Genomic DNA, 19,303 nt, shown 5'->3' on the forward strand with positions numbered 1-19,303 from the left:
TCTTTCTTGATCAGGACAGTATAGCTCTGGTTCCTTGCAAGTGTCCTATTTTCTTACCTCCACGTTGGCTTGGTTTTCATGATGACCTAGCTGGTGGCCTGTGGAAACGGATCGTAAACCTTTGACCAGCGAGGGTCAGAGTCGAGACGGCTAGAAGAAAGGGGCGCGTCAATGTGGGAAAGGGAAGTAATTTGTGATTTTAGACGGTATTGTTTTGATTCGCAGTATGTTGAGTCAACTGCTGTGGATGTACCTGAACGTCGCAGAACGGGGTTTCTCTTCTTTCCATTTCAGCTAACAGCTATCTTCTGTTTATTTTGTTTCACTGATTTTCTAAAACGGCTTCTGTTTACTATCCCCCATTTGATTTCGATTTTACTTATTTGATTCTCTTATTTCTCAACGCTTTTCCACTCTATTTTACTAATTGATGCTGCTGCAACAAACTGTCTGTTTTCCCTTAATTTGGCAGCGATGTCAATTTTGTTTATCTTTATTTATCTATTTGAATAATTGTTCATCTACCCTATAAATTTCCCTTATACAATCTAAGCATGTTTGTTACCTCTATTTATTAACTATTGTTAATTTCTTTATCTTCTTCATAAATTACTATCTTTCTTTTACTATTGATTCTTTACATAGTATATTTCTTTCACTGTCCATTGTTTTGAAACTTCACCTTTTTCTTAAGCAAGTGAGGTTCGAGCCCTGACTCAATTTATGAAATGATTAAAGGATTAACGCAAATATTACTATTGTACTTTTGAAAAACTTTTCTAAAATGCTTAGGACCAAAATATTGTAACAAAACACCGCGACAAAAGAAATAGCAACAGATAAACACGACTCAACAATAGGGAAGATTTCAGGAGAAAACAATACACTGTAAATAACAATTAGTTTTTGAATTCAAACTAAAAATATAACAGTTTTTGCTTTATGAAAGTTGATATGCACACTATAAATGGTTAGGCGCTTATACTTACATCAAACCCTACGTAATGTACCACCCCCGGCCGAGTTAAAATGCGTAACCGGAAAAGAAGGTGTGCATGCCTGGCACGAACACTCAAAGCGTGTTCTAGCGTGTTGCTCGTACTGACTCAGAGCAAGGGTAAGATGTAGGTGTAAGGGCAGTGCGTGTTCGTCGGGAACCTGGTGCATAAGATCGGTCAAGGCCCGTTCTTACACTGAAAATTGCGAAATTGCGAAACTATTTTTACGCAGACATAGGCAAATCGAGTAGACAAGTCGCTTGTAAAAACCAGCTGTTTACCACGTGCTCGTGGTATAACAAAGGACACTGCTGATTTTGACAGACGAATCATTCTACTCGATTTGCCTATGTCTGCGTGTAAATATTGTTACAAACTAACACACTCTCGCGCGTGGATATCTCTATAGGAAACCCATGAGGGATAGGTTGTTTTGAAAATTTAATCTAGATTTGAAGAGTACCGTTATCCAGATTGTTGTCCTTTTTTCACGTGCCTCTCTCGAACACAAAAGAAAAGTTTTTCCGCGTCTGTTTCGGATTTTCTTGTGCAATGTGATCTATTTTCATCATACAACGTAGCAAATGGTTCCAACGCGCTTCGCTCCGCGCACGGGTCTGCCCGCCCCGACCGGCTTCGGCAACCAACGCCGCTCACATCCTCCTCCGACGAACGGCGCACCGTCGTGGTCCTCCTCCAATGGATTCCCGTTCAAAATGCCCGGCGTCCCACAGCGGGCCCGTCCACCCGGTCTTCCACGGGGAACCGGGCCATCCACGGGCTGGCGACAGGCTGCTCCGCGGGGACCGCCCCCACCACGGCCGCAGATTGCTCCGGTTGTCGGTACTGCGACGGCTGCGGCTAGAAACGTTGGGAACACAACGCGGGATAATCTGATGAGTATGGACGATACGCTGCTGAACGCGGTGGATTTGGCCGGAATTGAGCGGATGGCAACGCAGCAGGACAAGCAGCAGCCCGTTGTGTTCAAGAAGCCGGAACAGACCCGGGCTGGTTTTATGTTGCAAGGTCAGTTGGTTGGAAGGGTTGGATATTTTGAATAATGATGGTTGGTTTTTTAGCTGCCCGCTTGCGTCCACTGTCCCCGGCCGCCAAGTCTCCGTCACCGAAGAAGGCTCGCTCCTCCGGTCCAAGCCGGTACATCGTGCTGGACATTTCGCAGAAGGACTCCCCTGACGGAGCGAAGTCCGTGCAGGATGGTTGGCTCAATCGGAAGGAATCGCCGCCCGGGAAACTCTCCGCGACCATCCCGAACTCGCGAAAGTCCCTGTTTGAGTCGCGGATCTCCACGCCAAAGCGCAAGAGCTCGAACGAGGTTGTGGCGTCGTCGAGCAAGCCGAAGATCCCGAAGGAACCGACCGTGGATATGTTCCAGCTGGACTCGCAAGCCTTCGACGACTGGGAAAGCGAGCAGATGGAATCGGTTTTGCCGAAGGCGAAGCCTTCGGAGGCGGTCGTTCAGCAGGTCGATGACGACGATGATTACTTCCCGAGCTACCAGGAGGCCGTCGATCCAAACTGCAGCCAGTTGTTCCTGGAGGAAGTCGATCGCAACGGGAAGAAGCCTCTGACGCAGGTCGGAACGCCGTTGCGTTCCCCCGAGGTGCACTCGATCGTGAAGAACAGCGCAACCTGCTCGCAGTACATCCGGCTCGAGCGATCCATGATGGAGGAGAACAACGCGAACCTGCTGGACGACGTTGTGGACAGTCAGCTGGCGCGGGAGTTCGATTCGTCCCAGCAGCGCCAGCAGATCATGGGCGTGTTCAACGAGTTTGAACGCACCCTGCTGGACACGAGCAACGTCGAGTTCAACGACCCGCTGCCGCCGGAGGTTGATGCGGACCTGGCCGAAATCAACTGGGAGGAGGATGTGACGATCGCGGCCGAGAAACCGTCGAACCGGTCCCGGTTGGCGCACATTTTCGGCAAGCAGGCGAGCGTGGGTTCGCCGAAGCTGGTGGCTCGCAAGTCGGCGCCGCTGGTGTCGTCCCACTTTAAGGACATGGGTCCGTACTTCGGGCTGCCGACGCAGGTCAAGCGCCTGATTGCGAAGTATCGCGGGATTGAGGAGTTGTACGGTGAGTTGGGGAGATTAACTAGTTTGTTTGAGTTCCAGGGTTGTTACGGACGGCGTGGACCGCGCGGATGGCAATTTTGATAAATAACTTAATTGAGAGGGATAGAATTATTCTCAAGTTATACAGAAAAATATTATCAGGAATTAAGATAATTTGCTTTTGTTTTTTGAGTGAAAAACTTTGATTTTTTTTTTAATTGAGTTCATTCCGAAAATGTTTGTATTTTCTTAACAAGAAACGTCGAAAAATGAAGATAATGAAGAGATATTTTCAAAAAAAAATCTTTATTTTTTGATATTTCTTAAATAAATTTATTACTACACTCAACTCATTTTTCAACATCTGCTTATCGACTCTGAGCATTTAATTTCTTTTGAGTCATGTTTTTTAACCTTATTCAGTATTTATTTCATATGGGTTCTTCAATTTTCAATCTTGAAAATCATATTTGAAACTTTTCCCAAAGATATAGAATGTGATTTAACCCGTAGTTATTTTTTTTTTCTAAATTTTAACATTCTTGGAGAAAAAAAAAATGAAAAAATAAAGCTCTTTAAATTTTCTGAAATTAAAAAAAAAACAAAACATTTTTGATTTTAAATGGATTAAAGAAATGTAAATTTTGAGTTTCAAAAATTTTACAGCAGGGGTGACTAAAGTATGGCCCGCGGGCCAAACGTGGCCCGCGAGGTGATATTTTGTGGCCCGCGGACCCATTTTGAATGATCATGTAAAATGGCCCGTTGACCACTTGTAGAGTGATTTTATACTTTTTAAAAATTAAGGTTTATTATAAACTTTTAAATGGTAATCTTTTTTATTTTTGTTAATAAAAAAACTTATGACTTATAAATATTTTGATACCCACTTTAGAATACAAAATATTTGTTCACAATTTTTTATAATTAAAACAATTTTACACGTTTCAATGTGAGTGAAACTAGTAAATATCGTAAAAACTTTCATCAAAAAAACGTTCTAGTTTGACTTAGGTAGAATTCTGTAATAGTTGCAAAAATATAAGTTTTCTTTGCAAGTCATAATGACCCTTTTATGAACTGACCCTCAAACTTACATTGCACTTCCTTCGGGATTCGAACTCATTACAGTTAGATAACGAATCTGATTGACTACCAACTGATTCAGGCAGACAAAATGTGGAAATCGGAGGATCAAGTTTGTTGCAAATATTTTACAAAGCCTTCGTCGATCAACCCACCCCTCCCCTAATATTAAAAAAATGGCTCGAAAACCCAGAAGCAAAAATATATTTTCAAAAAAAAAAATTAAGTGCAATCAGCTGAAATTAATAAATTAATTAAATATGCATTTCTTTGAATGTAAAATCATTTCAGAATCTTGGGTTTATTGAAAATAATTTGAATTTCAGTGAATTCTCGATGAAATAAATTAATGTTTATTCGCTAAAATGTTTTTTTTTGTCGAACCTTTTTTTTAAATTAATGATTGCAGTTTAACTATACGGAAGCTTAAAACATTTTCTAACATTTTTTTTATTGAAATGTAGAAATTCTGGCTCTCAACGATTTTTCATTAGCTATACTTAACTTATAGATAAAATTACACTTTTAGATAAATTGTACAACATGCAATGTCAACATTTTCGAAATATAAAAAAAAAATAAAACCGTTATTTTGTGGTTTCTATTATTTTGAATTGGGTCCTAAAATGAAGCTTATAAGCTATCTATAGATTGCTGATATTATTGTTTACAGCAATAAAGCTTTGTTTTCTGAGTACAATGACTCTTTGTACGACCACAAAGAGTTTAAAATGGATTTTTAAATCAAATTTAAAAAATTTACCTCGCGGTCCTTCTTGACAGAAAAGTTCCTACTTGACAGCTCGTTCTAAGGGGACCATAGTTGATCCATCGAAAAAAAATTGTCTTGTCATTATTTTTTTTTTTGCGTTAAAATTAAAAAAGTGATCAGAAAATGTTTTTGATCGTGTTTTTTACCGTTGTACATAAAAATTTACATAGGGTTTTAGTACCCAATTGACTTTTTTTAAATAATCTAAATTACTGATTAAATTTATAGTTTAGTTTATTATCTTCTTCGAACCTGCGACGCTTTTGTTAAGGGTTTAAAAAAGTAAATGGGTTCATCTAGTGGAATAGAGAAAACGTTTCGTATTATGCAGGCAGGTTTGAGTGAAAATGATTATATGCACTAGAAGTTTCGGTGCACCGATCAAACAACCAGTGTGCATGTCGGGTTTGGGTCGTTTAGCTTGGGGACCATCCATAAACCACGTGGACACTTTAGGGGGGGGGGGTATGGCGTCTGTCCACGCTCCATACAAAAAAGATTTTTTTTGTATGGACAATTGTCCACGAAGGGGGGGGGGGGGGGTTTGAGATTCCCAAAAAAGTGTCCACGTGGTTTATGGATGGTCCCTTGCTTCGCTTAGAAAAAATCGTTGGTATGAGATTTCCAAATTGAATGTCCACGTGGTTTATGGATGGTCCCTATGGTTTTATGCTTATTAGATCTTTGGGAGCGTTCTTTTTTCACGTAACGCAGTAGGGAGGTCGGAGGCCGCGTAACGTTACATACAAAAATTTTATCCCTCTAACGCCCATGGTTACTCCAAAGCACCACTAATTTTTGGGTTCAAAATTAAATTTCTCGGCAACTATTCATTTTTTCAACCTGCTTCAACCTGCATTAGTTAATATAGAATGTGTAGCAATTATGTTTAGTCTGTATATTTTGATGCGAAAAGTCTGTGCGAAAATTGTAAATCACCCCCCGCTACCACGCAAACGTCAAACTTTGTTTGCTTGAAAACAAAGCTTGCCTTGACTAAGCGCGCTCACTTCCGCTGAAAAAAGGGAGAGTCATTCGGTGGACGCCAACGTGAAGAACGGTCGTGCGGTGGACGAGGTTCCACTCGGTGATTCACGCTGACCGCGTGCGCGTGTGTTCTGTCCCGTGAAAAGTGGTCGCCCCGCCGTCAAGTCGTGCTGCTGTCGTGCGCCTTCGGGTGGAAAAAAGGATTGTGCCCAGACGCACACGTTCGGCGCAAAAACTAAGCCACCGCATCCGACTCCAGTCCGAATCGACTGCGTTCCGATAACGCACACACACACATCATCGTCGGGACGGTAGAAGGCCCCGAACAGGGTGAGTTGGAGGCGAAAAGATCTCGTTTTGGATGTGCCATTAACGCTGCTTTGATTAGGGCCTTTTTGTGCGTACTCGAACCGCCCAGGAACTTCGAAGCCGGAATCTCATCGTCTGCGTACGGTCTGCGGGAACAACAAGATGGCGGTCAAAATGCGGGCGAGAATCGCACGAGACAGCCAGGACTTCAACGCGGCCGGGATCAGTGCAAACGGCCGGGGCAGTCGTCGTGGGCAGCGGCAGCAGGGCGGTCGGTGATGGCGGAGAAAAAACATCGCCGCGAGGCGGCGGACGCCGGCGCAGCGGCTGGCGATCGAAGGGGATCATGGCAAGGTCTTGCGGAGGAGGAGAAGTGAGTAGAGCGGGGAAAAGAAAAAGAAGGAAGAAGAAGAAGGAAAAAGAAAAGGGCTAGTAGCCGAAAAGGCGCGCGGAGCGCGGGAAAAGAAGAAGAGCACAGGGGAAGTTTGAAGAAGAGGGAAGGAAGAGTTGTACGAACAAACACACACACAAACACCAACACGTTCGATATGTTTGAATCAGTGCTGTTAAACGTTTAGATTAACGACGTTTAACTTAACGGATTCGTTAAAAGTTAACATAAACGTGAACGCGAACGGAGCCTACGTTGATCTTAACTTTAACGCGAACGGAGCACGTTAATTAACGTCGTTAATTAACGCGTTGATTAACGCGTTAATCTTTGTGAGGCTCCGACTTTGAGGACCTGTATCTCCCAAACGGTAACATCTAGCGGGTTACTTCCAGTTGCATTTTACGGGCATTAACTGTGACTATGAGTTCCCGGTGAGGTAATTTGTTCAAAGTGGCCACCGGTTCCGGCAACCCGGAACATCCGTCAAGCATGTTTTTTAAAGTTTTTGTCGTTCAATCGTCATTTGAGCCAATGTTATGAGACGTTGTTTGTAGTACATAGGTATACTGACTATATTGGGTCAGTTCAGGGTATCTGTGGCCACTCCGGAACCGATTCCATGGTACCACGCAAATGGTTCCGACGATTGTGATATTCAAAAGTCGACCTGTTGCTTATCAAACTTCGTATAATTAAAATCATTAATCATCCATTATCATGCTGTGCCCTTTGACCCGATCGGACCACTCCGGAACCGGTTACCGGTGGCCTCGGAGGAAGTGTACTGAGTATAGAAAAAGTCCTTTCATGTGACATATCAAACTTCATGAAACTGAAAATTATAACCAACGAAGACCAAACTGACGTCTTCAGGGTTGATCCTTCCGGAATCGGTCACTGGAGGCTACAGTGCTTAACCGTCCCCCCTCTCGCTTCTCCTGCATCATAGAGAAAGTGCCGACGTCTTATGAAGAATTTTATGTTAATAAAAATATATATTAGCTATACACTGGTTTGGTTGGCTTGTTTTAAAATCATCGACAGAACATTCAGAAGTGGTTCCATAACACAATCTGGGAGGCCTTGAACTAAAAATTAGGCAAATTTGACAATTGACGTAATAAACAGCAACTACTGGCTCTCTGATCGGGTTTCCATGGTAACCGGCGAGAGTGTCAAACCTGTACAATTCAGCTGGTTAATTGGCCTACTTGGATACAGTGCAATGGGACTTCAACTGCGTACCATCTTGTAGCCTACTAATTGCAAGCGCACTGGAGTTTAAAGACGGGTCAACCGGAACCAATACAAAAGCGCATCGGAAATATTTCCCGAATAATTTAAAAAATCTTCATACTGAATCATAAGGCACCGACATGCATCTAAGTGGTCATAACTTTCAATTTCATGAAGTTTGATATGTCACATGAAAGGACTTTTTCTATACTCAGTACACTTCCTCCGAGGCCACCGGTAACCGGTTCCGGAGTGGTCCGATCGGGTCAAAGGGCACAGCATGATAATGGATGATTAATGATTTTAATTATACGAAGTTTGATAAGCAACAGGTCGACTTTTGAATATCACAATCGTCGGAACCATTTGCGTGGTACCATGGAATCGGTTCCGGAGTGGCCACAGATACCCTGAACTGACCCAATATAGTCAGTATACCTATGTACTACAAACAACGTCTCATAACATTGGCTCAAATGACGATTGAACGACAAAAAAATTAAAAACATGCTTGACGGATGTTCCGGGTTGCCGGAACCGGTGGCCACTTTGAACAAATTACCTCACCGGGAACTCATAGACACAGTTAATGCCCTTAAAATGCAACTGGCAGTAACCCGCTAGATGTTACCGTTTGGGATATACAGGCCCTCAAAGTCGGAGCCTCACAAAGATTAACGCGTTAATCAACGCGTTAATTAACGACGTTAATTAACGTGCTCCGTTCGCGTTAAAGTTAAGATCAACGTAGGCTCCGTTCGCGTTCACGTTAATTTTAACGATTAACGGACGCGTTAACGTTAATTAACGTTTAACAGCACTGGTTTGAATACACATGAAAACTAGATCACGGGTTTGCCTTTCTTTTTGAGCTCTAGAGAGCAGCTGGGATGTCATTCCGATTCCCTTTTTATTGTAACAAATGTTAACTAATAACCATTAAAATTTCGTCCAATTTGGTCGATCCTGTTACGAGTAATGTGGGAAAACGTAAAAATCTCGATTTTGCTCTGAGCGGGAAGGGGTTAACATTTATATGAAAATTTTGTTACGAGTGCGGAAGTGGGGGTCCAAAAATCCGATTTTTTGCGTTAAGTAATAAAAGAGCGCTCCCTTTCTAGGTGTCCTGTAATTCCCTTAGGTAATATTATGAAGTTAAGAAATGTACTTAAATAAATTAAAAAATAAATGACAAACTCACCCCGCAGGATGCAGCTAGCTTCGTGCCTGGCCAGATTGCCACAGTAACGGTACACGAAGCCGCAGTATCGGCACTTGTTAACTGTCGGATGGTCCTGCGTTACATGGTCGCGCAACTTTTTCTTGTCCGGAAATGTTGCAGCGCATATGCTGCATACTTCCAGAGACGGCGGCTGTTGGTGTTGGGTTTTTACATGCTTTCTGAAGCTGGACATTGTGGCTAAAGTTTTACCGCAATAGCTACAGCGCAAGGCAGATGCTGAAAAAAAAAATAAATATTACTATTATTCGTATACAGTACTGATATTGTAACTTGTTTGAATAATGAAACATCAAATCAATAAATAATTAAGAATCCTTTTTTAAAAATCCATCCTAAAAAACATTCCAAAAAATAATCTTCTCTTACCCGGAGGGTCCGCAAGGGGCGGGTCCGGTACAAGCGAACTTCCGCGCGGCGTGGTCGTGCCCGGCCGGCCGCGTCCTTTTCTGGAAGCTGCCGGAGGCATGTTGCTGCTCGTTGATGCAGTTGTAGTCGCTGTGGAGAGTAACGAGAAGAAATAATTGAGAAAAAATAAAAAAAAACGTTACTTAATCCACCCTTAGGTGGTTGGTGCCTTCCTCTCATTCAAAGGGTAATGCTATCCAAAATAGACACGCTCGTGAGAAGGTCTTTTAATTACCTATCCAAAGATAGGTCGCATGATATATTTGGAATACGTTTTCATCTAAATATCTGAGATCCGGCCTCTACAAAGTGTATAAATAACACTTAAGTGCTTATAACTTTTGATAGGGTTGTCAGATTTTCAATGTTTTGAACGCGTTAGAAAGGTCTTTTGATTACCTGTTCAACGACGGGTTGCATGATAGATCCGGAAAACGTTTTCATCGTACCTTTCTAAAAATGTATAACATGCCGGGGTTTCTTACAAAAACCACCCTTTTTACAATCTTCCGGACTTTTGTTAAAATCGTTTTTTTAGCATAACTTTTGAAGTACTTAACTAAACTTTATGATTTTCAATAGCGACTAATGGGACCCCAAGACGGATCGAATGAGACCAAAACGGTCAAAATCGGTTCAGCCAGTGCCGAGATAAACCCAGTGCAAATTTTGTTGATCAACATCCCACCACACACACAGACATTTGCTCAGAATTTGATTCTGAGTCGATATGTATACATGAAGGTGGGTCTAGGAAGTCGAATTGAGAATTTCGTTTTTCGAGTGATTTTATAGCCTTTCCTCAGTAAGGTGAGGAAGGTAAAACGAATTAGCTCGTTGCAAACATTTTCCGAATGCCGGACAAGTGGACTGTCCGTTAGCCGTTAGCACTTTTGATATTACTATTATTCGTATACAGTACTGATATTGTAACTTGTTTGAATAATGAAACATCAAATCAATAAATAATTAAGAATCCTTTTTTAAAAATCTTTAAGAGCATGTAGGGAGTGTACTTATGAGGGTACAGTGGAATCATTCCGAACGTTAACGGTTTTGTGTTTTTTTCTGTCTAGCAAACAATTTTACAACAGAATCGGAGAAAAAGCACCTTCACCTTTAATTTTGTATCTTGAATTGTCTGCTAGTTACCCAAACTTACCATCGCCATCGTTCTCCGGTAGAAGGCTAAAACTGCTCATCAACTCAAGCTGCTTGTATAGATCACCTGTGCAGAGAAATCAAATATTAATACCACCTTAACTAACGTACACTACGAACAACTTACACAGCATTCTGGATATTTCTTCCACGGTCACTGTGAAAAGGAAAAAATCAACATTAGTGTTTTATTGTAACAATGAATGAATGAACTGTGATCTGGTTTGTCATTGATAATCAGAATCACAAAAACAAATAGCTGTCATTACATTTAAAGGATGAACATTCTTCGCCTTTTTATGATAACCGCTGGGAAAAAAAATAAATGAATGAAAAGGTTGGTTGTCGTCGATCATGGCCGTTCATCGTCACCCGCGACAGACACGGACGACGAAACAAAGAGAAACGCAAAAAGTAACTTTTTCAAAACTTTTTTTCGTAAAATCGCGATAACTCGTGATGTTTATAAGCAAACCCCTTATGTCTATATATCAAATTTTTTGTAATTGTCTGTTCTACAACTTTGTAAAACATTGTCACACTCTAAAAATAACCCTGCAAAGTTAGAAAAAACACGAAATTTTAAAATGAAAAATTTTGTTCTACATGAAAAAATTACCCTTCTGGGTCAATGTAGATTCGAAAAGTACATTAAATTTCCCATTAAATGACATGCTCCAAAACTTTTTACAGCCGAGTAACGGAAAATGGCTGCGTTTTTAAAACTTTTTTAGTGTTTTTTTTTTCGATGAAAAATACGGGTTTTTATTTCCGCGAGAACAAAAATTACGAACTTCCATACATTTTTAGCATGTTGCTCAAACGAAACCATAACAACGGTTTTGCCCAGGTATTTAAAAACGTGGGTTTTATAGAAAGCCTAGATGTATGGGTATCAAACGATCGGAAATTTTATGCCCTTTCCGATGCCACATAGGTTGACTTGTGAATTGTGGACCGGTTCGGCTGCCGGCGGATTTTCCGACGACGTAATTCCGGGTTGGTACGAAATTCCAACGAAAAATCTATTCTATCTATAAAACGATGTTATACCCACTCCAGAACGTTTATTTAGCAATTATGTGGAATTAAAAGTTTAGTTAATTTTTATATAGTTATATAAACAATGTTCGGCATGAGTTGCTGAACAAAACGTAGTACTAGGTTCCTGTCAAACTTTAAATTGTTTACATGTTTCATCACAAAATGTGCATAGTGCCCAAGGGGTGTAAATACTTTTTTTACATGCTGTATTGTGGTTAATATACTGTTGCACTCATAATTTCTACGAAACAAAAATGGAATCATTTTCCTCCAGTCATCCGCAATCTACAATTTAAATTAATTCAAAAAATAAATTTCTTCAATGTCATTCCAGAGTAACTTTCCCCAGGGAAGCCGGACCAGTCCAGGTTGCGGCCAATCCTTTTTTTCAATAATTAGGGGAAATATACCCATTGTAATCACTTTAAGCCGATCGACCAATTCTCATCACTTTTGCCGTTTTCCGCTATTAAATCAACATTTTCAGATGTATCATCAAGGGAGAGTTGCTTGTTCACTTTTATTTGAACTATTTATTACTTAAGAACAGTCAAAAACACTTTATGAAAGCTGTAATTCATGATCTAGGTGCTGATAGGCCGATAATATAAATAGGCTGAGAAAGGTATAGTTCCCCTACCCAGTATACACACAAAAAATATATCCGAATGTTACATCATTTATGATGTAACACTTTTGCACGTCATCAAACATTTAAATTTAAATGCAATTTAATGTAAATTTGCAACAAATTATACGTAAAAACATGAGTTTACGTGTGATTCAAACGTATACGTCGAATCTCAAGTTTACATCAACTGAGTTTACATGTGATTCATTTTTTCCGTGTCGAGTAAGTTCACATATTTTTTTCTGTGTGTGCATGGTGGAGATCCTCTATGGTTTTTTTTAAGAAGGAAAAAATCAATTATTAGTAGCAGCAGTATCAGACAGTTTTGTCTTCCTCACTTTACTGAGGAAAGGCTATTAAGTCACTCGTAAAATGATGTTATTATGTCGATCTCCTAGACCTAGGCCCACCTTAACGCATACTATTTTTTTTTTTGTGCCTGACATTGTACAAGAACTGAAATGGAGGTTTGGGGCATTCGCATCAATTACCTTCGTCGCCGCTGTCCTCGTCGTCAGTTTCTGCGATGCCGCTGCCACTGTCGGATAAACTCCGGATCCGTACGCGGCAACCCCGTTGACCGCTCGGCGTATGCGAGATTTCTGAAATGTTCCGCCCAATAAGAATCCGCTTTAAGGGGTTACATACATGTAAATCGACCAAAAAAAAAAGTCAGAGGTTGGTGTGAGCACACACTCAATTTTATATATAAAAAAAAAAGTTTTCAGGGCGTTACAGTATACATTTTCATCTATTATTAGAACACATTTGAAAACATTTGAATGTATCATTGCCGAGATACAACTATTTGATCTTAGAAGTGTCAAATAAACAGGTGTCACGATATCCTAACACTGCCTTGACCAAATCGGTTCAAAATTTTGAACCGTTAGAAGAATCGTTAAACCGGTCCTGTGTGCATGACGAAAGCCGATTTTCAATAACTAATACCAAAAAAACGATAAAAATATTCCGAGAAAAACGCTCGCAAAGTTTGACAATCCGTTTTGCGCATGGCAAAATTCTGAACTTAAATCGTCTCTAACACAGCTTAATCATGTAATATCTTCATGAAACTTTCTGGAGTGATTGAAAATCATCTTTTTTTGTGGATTGTATTCATTTTCTGTAAGGCTGGTACAAATATTTTTAAAAGTTTTTGTCACCACCCCCCCCCCCCCTTCAAAATTGGCCCGAAAAATCAGGGGTAAAAAATTTTTTACAATAAACATCAAAATTTCAATGAAAATTCAAGTGCTACCAGCTGGAATCAAATTAAAATACATTCTCCTGCGTTTAAAATCATTTTTAGCTTTATTGGGTTTATTAAAAAATCTTAAGATTTTTTGAAAATTTTCGATGCAAAATCTTTTTTTGGAAACAATTTTTGTTTTTGTCAGATCTTAGATTTTTTGAAAACTAATGATTGCAATGCAATTGAACTAGTGTAAAATGCATTTTAAAATCCTTTTTTCATTTAAATGTGAAGACTACGGCTTGTTATTTAAATTTTTATATTTTTTCATTTTTTTGCCCCACCCCCCCCCCCCCCTTGACCTCGGCCAGGGCCGAGGGACAAAAACTTTTTTAAATATTTGCATCGGCCTAATATGAAATTTTGTGATTTTCTACATGTATGTAACCCCTTAAGCATCTAAAAATTGGAGCCTGACATTCATGGTCAGGCGCATCAATTTTTGGTTCTGTTTTAGGTTTAGACTTGTTGAAAGGGTAGGGGAAATGCATGTATGTTACCTGCATCAGCGCCGTTCTGGTTCGTGGGCGGAGCTATGCCGTTTGATAATGCCGGAAACCTTGCACGGAAGTGCTCCTGTATTTTTGTATAAATACGTCCGGGGATTGCTTCGACGTCTTCACCTCGGTTCCTGATTTCCAGCATGTCGTATAGATCTGAAAATAAGTAAAAGAAATGTTTGAAGTTGTAGAGTAAGGCAAAGTTGAAATGATATTTTATTTCAAGGGTCCTGATTGTTGGTTCAAAGATCCAAAATCACTCACTATCGCCGAGCGAATCTTTGCCGACTGGAGCTCGCAACCATTCGCGAGCGAACACGACACTCAGGCTACCAGCGATTTGCTCAATCGCTTCTACCAGCGACACAAATAATTCGTGAATTTCTTAGCGTGCTCCGTCCGTCGACACAGCTTAATCATGTAATATCTTCATGAAACTTTCTGGAGTGAAATGGAGGTTTGGGGCATTCGCATCAATTACCTTCGTCGCCGCTGTCCTCGTCGTCAGTTTCTGCGATATGCAGGTCCGGGCTGGCCGTGTCGTTCCGGCCGCCGATGCCGCTGCCACTGTCGGATAAACTCCGGATCCGTACGCGGCAACCCCGTTGACCGCTCGGCGTATGCGAGATTTCTGAAATGTTCCGCCCAATAAGAATCCGCTTTAAGGGGTTACATACATGTAAATCGACCAAAAAAAAAAGTCAGAGGTTGGTGTGAGCACACACTCAATTTTCAGCATCGGTCCGGCCGTCTTCGGCCACCTTCCTCTCTGGGCTCGCGGAGATGGATTGAAGTCACGAGCAAACGGGTGACGTCACGGATCACGGGGACACCTGGTCCCACAATTCGGCCACAACATGGTGGCATCCCAAGGCTTCAACGGAGGCAACCTACGGCCACACAGCTGGCACACTCAAGCCCTCGCTGGAGGCACCAATGTCCACACCTGGTGGAACCCAAGTCGGCCACAACGGTGGCATCACACGCACAAGCAGGAAACAGCAGCAGTACGGACGCGCGGACGGCGCAGCAGTTCACGGCGGGCGGCACCAAGGCCGCTGGCACTCTTCAGGGGCGGCACCCAAGCCGCAAACCACCACCCCACGGTAACGAAGCTGCACAACCGGTGCTGCACACGTCGGGCGGCGCGCGAGCCGCACTACAGGCTAACTACAGTCCACACACACAAGGGCAGCACGGACGCTGCAGTCACGAGTGGCAGCACGGCCACATCGAGCGGCGACAAGCCGCACTTCTACACCCACGGCGGGCGGCGCAAGTGCCGCTGACACCAGCTCACCCGAGCAACGAGGGCGATGGTGACTCGATCATCGCACGACCGCAACACGGCGGTCCCCGAGCGGCGCGCGAGCCGCACAACCTACCACGGTTTCCCCTACGTTAGGGCGGTGCAGCAAGGCACCGAGTCAGCACATCAGCTCACCAAATGCTGATAGCAGAGTTCCAGCAGCGAGGCATTTGGGGGTGGCGCGTTCGTGGTCGGACGGGCCAGAACAGCCACCCCGCCACTTCCCCAAGATAAGTACCTGTTGATTAGTTTTTCACACAGTAGCTCAATCACCGTAAATCACAGGTCCTGCTGAAACATCCCTGGAATGCAACAAGTTCAACGATCAACGTCTGCTCAACGAGGAGCGGAACCGGTGGCAACGCGCTCACCAACAACATCATCGTCTTCGATCGCGCCTATTTGGCGGCGGTGTTTTCAACGGTCGCACCACCACAGCGTGAGGGCGACACCCCAACGGCCGCGCCAGCGCATGGCGGACGGCATCGTGAGCGAAGCGATCGCTCTTGCCAAAGTCACGGCATTCGAGGACACAGCAACAAGGCACAAGGAGTGGCGCGTTCGTGGTCGGACGGACCAGAACTGCCGCTCCAACCCCCGCACCAAGTTAAGTACAGCAACAATTTTAATGTTCAACCAGAAGCTCAGCGCTTTCCACCCTCAGGTTGCTGTTCCTCCTCGATTCGGCCCATCGTCAACAACAAGCAGCAGAACATCGTCAGCGTGAACCCAGCCAGCAGCCCAACAGTCAGAAAAATACTTGACGAAGAAATTTAAAAGAAAGGGCTGTGATAGTAGTTTTAAGAAAAGTAGGGCTGTTAGGATTTAATTTTGTTGAAAGCCTTCGGCCTTTCAAGGCGGGCGGTATGTTCACGCCCAGGTTCACTCTTTTTTGACGATCATGTAGAAACACTTCCAGACAACACTGCACAGTGGTCCAGATCGCAAAATTAAGTGGAAAATGGATTTTCCGAAAAATGGTTAAGTTTTGGAGCTTTGGTGTCTTCAGAAGAGTTGTTGCATATGGAAAGGGGCAACTTTTAGTTTGGTTGAAAATTAGGGTGGTTCAAGATTAGGGTGATTTTGGAAATCTAACTTTACAGGAATATTTTTGGGAAATTTTTCGTCTTCTAGAAAGTTGACGGGCTTGCCAATCCAAGCAACTTTGTCGAAGACACCAAAATTTTATCTCGTAATCTACGCCTTCTACGACAAAATATATAGAAAGCATCTGAGCAAACCTTCAAAAATCAGTTTTTTTAACGTGGCAATTCAGGGTTAAGTTTTAGAGAAAAGTGGTATTCGGAGCACTTTTAGAGCTCTAAAAAACAAACATTTTTATTATCTGACAAGTCAATTTGGACTTAAGGGTCAAAAGTTACAGCGATTTTAAGGTAAAAAAGATGCAAATTTAAAACTTAAATATCTCGAAAAGGCGCAAGCCAAATTTTAAGCACTAGGCTGCATTTGAAAGAAGAGATCCAGCACTACAAACGCCGAAAAAATTTCAGGGGTGTTTTTCTTTAAACTCGAGATATCTTCATTTGAAAAAGTCTAATTTTCAAGGGAAAACCTTATGGGACCACCCTAACGAATTTCGAAAATTGTCCAAATATATGTTTTTCCATGTAATTTTGCCCGCTGAATCTGAATCTGCCCTCAGAATTGACCCAAAGTGTCGAAAAATCGATTTTTGGTCATATTTTGGGTTTCCATGTAAAATTATCATTTAAACCCAAAATATGACCAAAAATCGATTTTTCGACACTTTGGGTCAATTCTGAGGGCAGATTCAGATTCGGCGGGCAAAATTACATGGATAAACATATATTTGGACAATTTTCAAAATTTGTTAGGGTGGTCCCATAAGGTTTTCCCTTGAAAATTAGACTTTTTCAAATGAAGATATCTCGAGTTTAAAGAAAAACACCCCTGAGATTTTTTCAGCGTTTGTAGTGCTGGATCTCTTCTTTCAAATGCAGCCTAGTGCTTAAAATTTGGCTTGCGCCTTTTCGAGATATTTAAGTTTTAAATTTGCATCTTTTTTACCTTAAAATCGCTGTAACTTTTGACCCTTAAGTCCAAATTGACTTGTCAGATAATAAAAATGTTTGTTTTTTAGAGCTCTAAAAGTGCTCTGAATACCACTTTTCTCTAAAACTTAACCCTGAATTGCCACGTTAAAAAAACTGATTTTTGAAGGTTTGCTCAGATGCTTTCTATATATTTTGTCGTAGAAGGCGTAGATTACGAGATAAAATTTTGGTGTCTTCGACAAAGTTGCTTGGATTGGCAAGCCCGTCAACTTTTTAGAAGACGAAAAAATTCCCAAAAATATTCCTGTAAAGTTAGATTTCCAAAATCACCCTAATCGTGAACCACCCTAATTTTCAACCAAACTAAAAGTTGCCCCTTTCCATATGCAACAACTCTTCTGAAGACACCAAAGCTCCAAAACTTAACCATTTTTCGGAAAATCCATTTTCCACTTAATTTTGCAATCTGGACCACTGTGCACTGTAGATTATGTAACCCCACACACACAATCTCAGTAGCCCTTCGTGTACCTTTATGTTCAATGTTAGTAGTCGTTTCAGCACACGAAGTGGTTTGTCTTTTGTAATGTTTTGTAGACTTCCCGATCGCAAGAACTTGACTAGCTTAGGAATCAGACCAGATCTCAACCACAAGACACTTCTGACCAGATGGTCGACCGGGACAGTCACCCCTCCTCAGGGGCAAGATAAGTAGAGCCAATAAACACCCAAGAAATGTACAACTTTTGTGCAATAAAGTCTTCCCCTAGCTATCGCGACTTTTCAATTAGCTTACCGGATCACTAAGTTCTCCCCCCGACACACAGGACCACATCCGCTACGATGTGCGTTAACAGTCACCTTTGATTTGTGTTCGCGAGTGATTGAGTCTTTTTAGAGCAATCAGGACCCTTGATTGTATTGTTTACACTAACCTTCACTTGGGTATGACTCCAGATATTTTAGCACCGACGCCACACCACGATCCACTTCAATAAATGCTACGTATTGTGGCGTGTCACGCAAGTCGTGGTGTGACGTCTTAATGTGCCGGTGTAAGTTGGTTCGTTCTGTCATTTTCGAGTTGCACAGGAAACAAACTCGGTTCAGCCTGCTGAAGCCGACTTTATCGCAGAAATCCCCATGAGTCCCCGTCCGCTCCTTTAGGCACCCTGCGCAAACTGTCAGCGGGGAGCAGTCCAGGATGTTATATTTGCGTATGTGGGTTGTATAAGCTGTGGCATTCTCAAACACGCATCGGCACCGCTCGCATTCCTGGTAGCCCGGGTAGCGGGTCGAGATCCCGTGCATCAGGAGAGACTTGGTCGCATGGTATAATACCACGTTAGATGGCGGTACATCGACCAAGTCTCCCCCGATGCGGACCTTTACGACGGTGGCTGTTACGGCGTTGACCATCTTCCGCCACGCCCGGCGACTGTTTTGTCACCTCCACGAGGTCGTTGATGCTTCTGTTAGAAAAAAAGAAAACAAAGGAATTAGTGTGTTCGCGAGTGATTGAGTCTTTTTAGAGCAATCAGGACCCTTGATTGTATTGTTTACACTAACCTTCACTTGGGTAGGACTCCAGATATTTTAGCACCGACGCCACACCACGATCCACTTCAATAAATGCTACGTATTGTGGCGTGTCACGCAAGTCGTGGTGTGACGTCTTAATGTGCCGGTGTAAGTTGGTTCGTTCTGTCATTTTCGAGTTGCACAGGAAACAAACTCGGTTCAGCCTGCTGAAGCCGACTTTATCGCAGAAATCCCCATGAGTCCCCGTCCGCTCCTTTAGGCACCCTGCGCAAACTGTCAGCGGGGAGCAGTCCAGGATGTTATATTTGCGTATGT

The 19,303-nt window shown here is 42.3% G+C and overlaps 2 protein-coding genes across 11 annotated transcripts; one reads left to right on the forward strand and one right to left on the reverse strand.

Annotated features, from left to right (window-relative positions):
- The first annotated feature begins 1,455 nt into the window (after positions 1–1,455).
- Positions 1,456–12,781, forward strand: LOC120414934 (uncharacterized). 10 transcript variants are annotated; one of them, XR_005605153.2, is made up of 4 exons: positions 5,889–6,253; positions 6,312–6,605; positions 8,984–9,003; positions 9,071–9,085. XR_005605153.2 is itself a non-coding variant. In XM_052707987.1 (3 exons), the coding sequence occupies exons 1-3, from the start codon at positions 1,583–1,585 to the stop codon at positions 12,052–12,054; spliced, it is 1,470 nt and encodes a 489-aa protein (XP_052563947.1). In that variant the 5' UTR covers positions 1,456–1,582; the 3' UTR covers positions 12,055–12,781. The 10 variants fall into 10 exon arrangements, 3 of the variants coding, with proteins under 3 accessions (XP_052563947.1, XP_039432199.1, XP_052563946.1); XM_052707987.1 differs by lacking the exons at positions 5,889–6,253; positions 6,312–6,605; positions 8,984–9,003; positions 9,071–9,085 and adding exons at positions 1,456–2,027; positions 2,081–3,100; positions 12,050–12,781; XM_039576265.2 differs by lacking the exons at positions 5,889–6,253; positions 6,312–6,605; positions 8,984–9,003 and adding exons at positions 1,456–2,027; positions 2,081–3,100 and having other exon boundaries at positions 9,071–9,419.
- LOC120414935 (uncharacterized) lies at positions 10,593–18,940 on the reverse strand. The gene is made up of 5 exons (XM_039576266.2): positions 18,382–18,940; positions 14,102–14,257; positions 12,838–12,948; positions 10,799–10,828; positions 10,593–10,738 (listed from the first exon to the last, which is right to left on the reverse strand). Exons 1-5 carry the CDS (start codon positions 18,863–18,865, stop codon positions 10,659–10,661), a joined length of 861 nt encoding a protein of 286 aa, XP_039432200.1. The 5' UTR covers positions 18,866–18,940; the 3' UTR covers positions 10,593–10,658.
- Positions 18,941–19,303: the final 363 nt, after the last annotated feature.

This window comes from Culex pipiens, chromosome 2 (assembly GCF_016801865.2).
Source record: "Culex pipiens pallens isolate TS chromosome 2, TS_CPP_V2, whole genome shotgun sequence".
Lineage (NCBI taxonomy): Eukaryota > Metazoa > Arthropoda > Insecta > Diptera > Culicidae > Culex > Culex pipiens.